The sequence below is a fragment of the Eublepharis macularius genome, chromosome 13, assembly GCF_028583425.1.
Source record: "Eublepharis macularius isolate TG4126 chromosome 13, MPM_Emac_v1.0, whole genome shotgun sequence".
Classification (NCBI taxonomy): Eukaryota; Metazoa; Chordata; class Lepidosauria; order Squamata; family Eublepharidae; genus Eublepharis; species Eublepharis macularius.
The window spans coordinates 73,025,799-73,034,349 of record NC_072802.1 but is presented as its reverse complement, the minus strand read 5'-3'; the positions used below and the strand labels follow the sequence as shown (position 1 = coordinate 73,034,349).

At 53.1% G+C, this 8,551-nt stretch overlaps 1 protein-coding gene across 1 annotated transcript in view; it reads right to left on the bottom strand.

The window, feature by feature from the left end:
* Positions 1-689: 689 nt before the first annotated feature.
* The window catches only part of SGSM1 (small G protein signaling modulator 1), a 48,523-nt gene continuing 40,661 nt past the window's right edge, over positions 690-8,551 (bottom strand). Inside the window, exons 20-24 of the mRNA XM_054996402.1 lie at positions 8,430-8,512; positions 7,837-7,946; positions 7,384-7,480; positions 3,605-3,772; positions 690-1,219 (exon numbers count right to left, since the gene is read on the bottom strand). Coding sequence (XP_054852377.1) covers positions 1,131-1,219; positions 3,605-3,772; positions 7,384-7,480; positions 7,837-7,946; positions 8,430-8,512 — 547 coding nt within the window. The 3' untranslated portion in view covers positions 690-1,130. The remainder of the gene's footprint in view (positions 1,220-3,604; positions 3,773-7,383; positions 7,481-7,836; positions 7,947-8,429; positions 8,513-8,551) is intronic.

Below are 8,551 nucleotides of genomic sequence, written 5' to 3'. Positions count from 1 at the left end.
GTGGCAGTGAACTGGGCCGGCCCAGCCCAGAACAACCAGGCCAGCTGCTCACCACCAGGATCACTTCTCCAGCTAAGCCCCACAAATGACAACGGGGAGGGGGCAGAAGTCCTGGGGGGGGGTCAGCGTGCTCCCAATCCTCAGGGGCTCTGGAGGGGACCAACATCCCCTCCCAGGCCTGTGGTGCCGGCTGGCCGAGGCAGTGCTGCCCCGGGGGCTTGGCTGGGATCCAGCTGGCAGCAAGAGGGGCCCAGGAGGAGAGCTGTGTGCCCCTCGCTTGAGGAGAAGACGCACCTTGAAGGGGCCCAGCCGGCTCTTCTGAAAGCCAAGGAGAGAAGTGCAGGCCAAAAACCCAGGACGGGGAGGGTGGGGGACATTCTGAAGACGTCAGCAGGGCCAGGAACCCTCCCTGCACATGGCTTCTATTCTTCCGCCCAGAGAAACAGGCCTCTGAACGGGGGCCTGAGGGAGAGGAGGAGGCGTCAAAGGCCCCGCACAGGCCCGCGTGGGGTTAGCCGCAGGCTGCGCAATGGCTGTTTCAGGGAGGGCATCGGGACAAGCGGGCGGCAGCCTGAGATGCTGCCCAAACAAAAGAGTGGGCCTTGGCAGGCCTCTGCCACTCTCTTCAGGCCCAAGAGACTGGCCCTGCACCCAGGGGAGGCAAGAGCAAGGTCTCCCCTGAGGCAGGGCCTGCGCATTTGGGACGTGAAGTGGCTGCTCCAGAAAATATTACACACATGTTCACTCCGGAAGATCCGCAGGGAGGATGGGAGAGCACGTGATAGGCTTCATCCCTCTTTTCATTGCTACTTCCATGAAAGCCGATATTCCCGCCACGGGGTTCTTTCCACCCCCTCCTAAAGGCAAGGCTTGTGCCACATCAGACTCCACTATGCGTGGAAAAGAAAGGAGACAGGTTGCAAGTTCTTTGGTTAAGTGCCACAATGGATGCAGAACCAGCAAGCGATGGCCAGAAACACAAGCTGCGAGAATCAGCCCAGGGCCTGGGACCCGTCTCCTCCGGGGCTCACATGACTCGAGCAGCAGCTGGGGAGGGGTTCTCTCTGGCTCACGCACTCCACTGTGGCTGCCCTCTGCAGGGGTCTTCCTCCTCGCCCTGCTCTGCCGAATCACTTGTTCTCAATGAGTGTCTGGACTTTGTACACAAGGTCCCGCGCCAACTTCAGGATCTGTTTGGTGTCGTGACGCTCGGCCATTTCTGCAGGAGGGGAAGGGGAGGAAGAGGAGGAATGAAGCAGGCCCGACCCAGGGAGAGGGAGGGGTCCACTGAAGCACAGAGCAGCCCCTCCCTTTCCCCCTCCCTGCACACAACCACCGGGGGACGAGAGAGAGGGTGACTTCTCGGTCGGAACGTGTTTGCCGGAGAGGCTGGAGACCAGAAGGGGACTCAGAAAATGGTCCAGCCACCCAGACTGTCACTGAGCAGTGCAGTTGCCCAGACTCAGGCGCATGTCCAGAGCCAGAGAAGAGACCAGAGGGTTGGCGTCTCCTGATCTCCACGAGGTGGGGGCCACAGAAGCATCTTCCAGCCACCCACAGGGGCAGCACCAAGAGTTTTCTCTACCAAGGAAGGACGGCATGAGCGGAGCAGAGAGGAAGGCACTCGGCCCTGGTGCCTCACACCCTCATCCACTTACGCTTATCCAAACGGCAATCTGGGGGGGAATTGTAGGGTCAGCATGGGATGGAACGACTCACATGGGAGAGCAAGGCGTCAAGCACCACACAACATGTTAAATGGCTTTTCGCCTCTTGCACATCCCACAGGATTAGTGCAGCAGCAGCAACACACAACGCTTGACCGGACCTTCTCAAATTAATTTTTAGAACAATATTATGATTTACTCCAATTAGAGGTGGGCACCAACTGGGAAAAAAATGAAATGTGTGGTTTGTGGTTTGCCCTGTTTCACGAACCACCAACCACAAACTTTCACAAACTTGCCCCAGTTTGCAAACTGATTTGTGGTTCATGGGGTTTAAATACCCCTTTCTGTGCTGCTGCAAAGCGGCACCGAAAGGGGCATTTCACCCCCGCAGACTTGGATCAGCTGCTGGTCAGGGGACCTCCCCAACAAGCAGCTGATCAGGGGTTTAAATGCCCCTTTCTGTGCCACTTCGCAGCAGCAGGAAAAGGGGCATTTCACCCCTGCAGGCTTGGATCAGCTGCTTGTCGGGAATCTCCCCAACAGGCAGCTGATCAGGGGTTTAAATGTCCCTTTCCCTGTTGCTGTAAAACAGCAGGGAAAGGGGCATTTCACCCTTGCAGGCTTGGATCAGCTGCTTGTTGGGGATCTCCCCAACAAGCAGCTGATCGGGGGTTTAAACGCCTCTTTCCCTGCTGCTGCTAAGCATTGTAGCACCCCTACAGACTTGGATCAGCTGCTTGTCGGGGAGATCCCCAACAAGCAGCTGATCCAGGGGTTTAAATGCCCCTTTCTGTGCTGCTTCGCAGAGGCACAAAGAGAGACATTTCACCCCTGCAGACTTGGATTAGCTGCTTGTCAGGGAGATCCCCGGCAAGCAGCTGATTGGCGGGTTTAAATGCCCCTTTCCATGCCGCTGAAAGAGGTATTGGGGTTTAACACAAACCAAATGTACTGGTAGACCAGTTTGTGGAAGTTCGTGGAAAATGGGCTTCCATGAACCACTGGTTCACAAAGCATGAACTGGCCCAGTTCATAATGAACTTTAGTTTGTACGGCGGTTCGTACCCATTTCTAACTCCCATAATCAGTGCATACAGTAGCTCATTCCTCATTAACCGTACAGCTTTTGTAAACTTAATGTAAGCCGACTAAAATGATGTTCGGAATTTACGGCAACCTTAGAGCTCAACTCAACAGTCTTGAAAGACAGGCTGGCCTGACTGTGCCCATGTCTCCGATGGGAGGACTGAGGCAGACAGAGAGAGAGGCTTGCCGGGTGCCTTTGTGGCTGAACTGAAATCTGAAGCAACAAGTGGCTGGATCACAACAGAGGAGTTTTTTCTCACCCTGGCACCCAAGGCTCTGGAGCCCAGGGAAGTTTGCTTTGTGCCCACTCTGCTGGCCTCCCAGCACTAACTGAAAGAGCACCTGGGATAGCTGAATAGATTCCTCTCTGCTTTTGGTATTTTAGGGGGATGGCCCAAAGTTCAGTGTCAGAGCATCTGCTTTGCATTCAGGTTCAATCCTCAGCATCTCCCGCGAAAAGTGGCTCCCTGCCCCCCACCCCCCCGGTCCAAGCCCATGGAGAGACATCACCAACCAGAGAAGACAAGACCAGGCGATTTGACTCAGTCTGGTTTGGGCAATGCCTTATGATCCTCCCCCACAGCTGCTCAGTTTTCTGTTGCAACAGATTGTTTCCCACCACCTTTGGGATTTTATACACTGGAAAGGCACAATATAAATATTTAAATAAATGGGAAGAGGCCACCCACAAGCAATCTCTTGGGACACCGGAAGAGGACCCGCTGAGATCATGCCACAAGAGATTCTGGGACACAACTCCTAGACTGAGCAATGCCTCCACTTAGAGGCAGCCAAACATCTTGGGTCCAGTTGGGGATGGGACCAGCCCAGCCGACTACAATCCGTACCGTTGAAGAACTTGATGATGTCTGTGAAATCCATGTTGTTCTCGAGGATGATGTCCCGGTAAACTTCCACCAAGGCAAGTGCAATGAAGAGGACATAGTGCGAAGAGGAGATCTTCGTGGCCGCCCAGATTGTCTCCCAGACCGAGAAGACGTCGTCATAAATGAGTTCTGTTGAGAAGAAACAGCTACAGAGCGGCCACAGGGACAGGCAGAAAGCAGCATATGCAGATGTTGCCCACAGCAAACAGATGCTGCTGTCTGTAGTGGACACTCTGGAGACAAACTGAGGCAGCGGATGATGCCTGAGGAGGGGAAAATGAGGACAGCCAGTGGCCGCCATCCGGCCAAAGGGCCTCCTCCGTTAGGCTATGCCAAGACCACAAGAAACCATCTCACAAAGGGGGTGCAAGAAACTACTGCAGAGACAAAAACTCTCTAAATAAGGGCACACGACTAAAACTCCTGTGCAAAATCAGCATTGGGGTGAAAATGTGAAGAGTTGGACACGTTATCTTCCCTGGTACAGAATTCTGCACAGTTTAAGGTGAGCACGCTTTCTTACACCCTCACACCTTTAAATAACTCAACCAGCCATGAAGGGAGCATGGCCAGGGGTGGGGGGACTACCTGGGGTTTTGCAAAGAGGGCCATGCGCACATGCATCCGCCCACCGGACAGAAAGTGTGGGTGTGTGCTCGATGGATGAGCTCTTGGCTCTCACGGAACGGGTTCATCTCCTTGAGGCTAGCGTTGCCGACCTGGAGGGCCTGAGAGGGGCAGAGCAGCCTGCGGAGGAGAGCTTCAGGGACTTGCTAGAACTGTTCAGCTCACCCACTAACAGCTCCTCAGGAGTCACGGAGACGGAAAGTCTCGAGGTTGGAGGGTGTCAGGCTGAGGTAGGAGGAAATGGTTCCTGAGAAGGGACCCTTTTCTCAGATCACAAAACGGTGTTCTCTCATACCAAGGGTCTCCCCTAGGGTGGGGGAAGGTGCGCTTTGGGTCGTAGGGGATTAGTTCATTAGGAATTTAGAGAATTGGGTCTGTGGCCAATGCTGTGGCCACGCAGTGAGTTGCTTGCAGACAGCATGCACCATCTAGGTAGGCTAACAGCTCGTGCTGGAGAGGAGTCAGCAGTCAGGGTGCGCACTGCCCCCGGGAACCCTGAGAAATGCAGCGGTGTGGTCCCGGAGGAGCTATTTAGGTTACTAGGCTAAAGGCCAGCACCTGCAAGGCAGCGCTCTCAGAATTACTACCAGTTTGGCATGCAGGGCCAGCTAAACAGGTACAGATTAGGGGTCGCAATGCGTGGAGGAGAAAGTGGGGCTGGAAGAAAGGTCTCAGGTCTGTCAGGTATTGGGGAACTTTCTGGGACAAGCTGAACCCATACAAAAGAAATGGGCTTTACAACAGAACCAGGCGGCTGGTGCTTAATATCAAAAAAGTGGCAGAGCAGCTTTTAAACTAACTCCTGGGGGAAAGCCGACAGGCTCCGGGGAGCCTCTGGTTTAATACTGAGGGCAGCAGACTCGCATCTGGGGATGACAGGAGGGCTGCGTGACGGAAATTTGCGGGCTGCAAGAGGGGAATGAGGAGCAGGTGCCTGCCCAAGGCTAGCAGGCTCCAAGCCAAGGCGGGGGACCTGGAGTGCGACTCAGGCATGCGACACATTTCAGAAACACGGTGGAATGGGGGGAATCAATGGGGCAGAATCACTAGGGGAAGAGATGCCGGACCCTACAGGTTACTTAAAAATGGGCGCGTCCTATGGCCTTCCTGACCAATGCCATGAGGCATATCTTGAGATGGAGAGGAAAATAAGGGAAGTGACTAAAGGGGATGATGCTGTGATACTGGGCGACTTCAACTGCCCTCACACTGACTGGGCAAATGTGTGTTCGAGTCGTGCCACGGAAATAAGGTTTCGGTATGTCATAAACGTGCACTGGTGCAGTTTTTAGCAGGCTGACAAGAGGGCTGCTGTCCCTGGAGAGGGGCTCGAGATCTGGTGCGAGATGTAAATGTTGCTGCACCCATGGGCAAGAGGGGTCACAGTGTTAAGTTTAGTGTCCGTATCAATGGAAAGCTGCCCCCAAAGTCTAAAATAACCACATTTGATTTCAAATGAGAGTACTGGACAAAAATAAGGGGTCTAGAGAGACAGAAGTTACAAGAGAGAATTAAGAGAGTCAAATCTCTGCCTAGAAACAATTAAAAACCCTACTAATTGAGGCCCAAATAGAACGCATCCCTCAAGCTAGGAAAGGTACCGTTAAGCCAAAAAGGATGCCTTGACTCATAAAAAGGTTCCTTCAAAAAGTGGAAAGTTTTGCCAAAGAAGGTGAACAGCCAGGAGCACTGGTTCTCGGAAAACAAGTATAAGCTGACAATGAGACAAGCAAAAAGAGAATTTGAGAAGCAGATTGCTAAAAACTTGAAGACATGCAATAAGCATTTCTTCAAATATATATCAGGAATAGGAAACCGGTTAGGGAGGCCGTTAGGCCTTTGGAAGACAAAGGAATGAAAAGATTGCTTAAGGAAGATGCAGAGATAAGAGAAGCTGGATGGATTTTTTTTTTACTGTGGAAAAGTAGAACACGTACCAACGCTGGAGCCCCTGTTTTTAGGAGCAGTGTCTGAAGAACAGAGACAAACTGAGGTGACAAGAGATGAAGTTCCAGAGTCCAAATTACTAGGCAAACTGCAAACGAGTCAGTCTCCAGGTCCAGATAGTATACACTCAGAGGTTCTTAAGGAACTCAAATGTGAAACTGCTCATCTACTAACCCACCGTGTTACTGGAAAGTGGCAAATGCTACTCCAACTTTTAGGGGCCAGAGGGGATGTGTAAATAACTGGTCACTTAGCGTAACATCTGTGCCAGGTAAATTAGTAGACACTGGTCTCAAAAAGATATTGCAGAGTGGGAAAACTGAAAGAAGAGGGAAACCAATCCGATGAGGAAAGACAGAAGAATCTGGGACTTTTTAAATGGGGAAAAAAGACAGCTAAGGGAAGGGACACATGGTGGAGGCTTATGGGGAGAGAAAGTGGACAGAGAGAACTTTTCCTCCCTCTCCTGGAATCCTAGAACTTGGAGACACTGAATGAAGCTGATGGGCAACAGAGTCAACAGCGCCTAAACGATGCACTTCTTTACTCAACGTTCACTTTGTAGATGTAGTTGTGGCCGCTAATACAGAGGGCTTTCAGAGGGGATCAGACAGGAGGAGAGGTGCAGGCTTTCGAGTCCAGTGGCACCTCAGAGACCAACAGGAGTTTCAGAGTGCAAGCCCTCGCGAGTCAGCGCTCCCTCCTTCCTTGCCCAGAAGTCCCGGTGTTCAGCCCTGGTCTGAAGACGGGAGTGCTGCTGACTCTCAAAAGCTTGCACTCTGAAATTCGCGTTGGTCTCCAAGGTGCCACTGGACTCCAAGCCTGCTGTTCTACTGCAGACCAACACAGCTACCCACATAACTGTCCTCATGGAGAAGTCTGTTAGTGGCTACTCACCATGGTGACTAAAGGGAACCTCCATAGTCAGAGGCAGTCAACCTCGGAGTCCCAGTGCTAGGAGGCAACATGGGGAGAAGGCCTCAGCCTCGAGGTCCTCTTGCTGGCCCTCCAGAGTAATCGGGTGGTCATGGTGTGAGATATTTCTCCGAACTAGATGGACTATTGCTCTGATCCAGCAGGGCACATTTTATTTATTTATCTGAAAACCCCAGTCGTACTGGTTAAAAATGGCCTACGTCTGGAGTGTCGCGCGTGCGCGCACACACCTCGCTTAAAATCCAGGAGGAACCAGCGGTAGCAGAAGTAGAAATGCGTGTAGTCCCCATTTTGGTGCATCAGCTCAAACAGCTCTGAATCCAGAATCTGCTGGGGAGAAAAAGCCGTCAGAGTCCAGCTTCTCCAAGGAAAGCATTATTCCCCACCCCCCACCTCCCGTGGGCCCACAGCTTTCAAAATGTGGCTCCCTGACACACCGATGGCGCAAGGCAGGTCTCCCGGTGGAGTTCTCATCTTTAGCAGGGCTTGCATGCTTTTAAGAGCTGTGGGGCAGATGCGCGTTCACACCACAAAGCTCTCCCCCACCCACCCCAGCACCTTCGTACAGGGAGAGGCCTCTGCCTGTTGAACTTCTGCCTCTCAAAGGCACAGGCTTTGTTCTAATAAAGATGCCACCCGTCTCCCGAAGGCCACGCTGGGCACAGCCCAAAGGGAGCCCTTACCTGGATGAGGGACCTCATGTTCGCAAAATGCGTGTCCATGGCTCCCCCATGGGGGAAGTTCTGGTTCATACGCTTCATGAGCTCTGAGAAGCAGCTGAACGCCAGGGCTTCTGGGCGAGGGAGAGAGAGGACACCATCAGCAGAGCAGCTGGGGCTGGAGTGCGGCTGGGGCCCACATTCCCTGGCCATAGGACACCAGGCTTGCTCCACCGCTGGAAGCCACCAGGCACCCAGAAGATAGAGAGTCACGTTATGGGCTTGGGCACCGGGACAGAAGCATCCATTTGCTCCTGTGCTTCTCATGAGTTGGCAGCCACTGGCCTTCGTGGGGCCACAACCGTTCTTTGCTCTTTCAACTGCAGAAGAGGAACAGAGCTGCCCCTCTTGACTTGCTCACCAACTGTCCTATTCATGCCAGTTCCTGGCTGTCAAAGGCACCAGCAGTGACTGGTGGGACTCAAAGCCCCATCTAGACTGGGAGAACTGGAATAGGATACCTGGTGCTTGGAACTGGAATTGTCAGGATGGGGCCTGGTGGCCACAGTTTCTGGAAGGGGCTAAGGCAAGCCAGGGAGGAAATGCAACACCCTCACCGTCATCTAAAATGACAAGCAGAGGAGCCAGCAGGTCACACATCCCCTGAACGTAGCCGATGTCGAGATGATGCCAGGTGTAGCTGTGGGGAGAAATGAGGGGTGAAGCGGGACAGATGCTC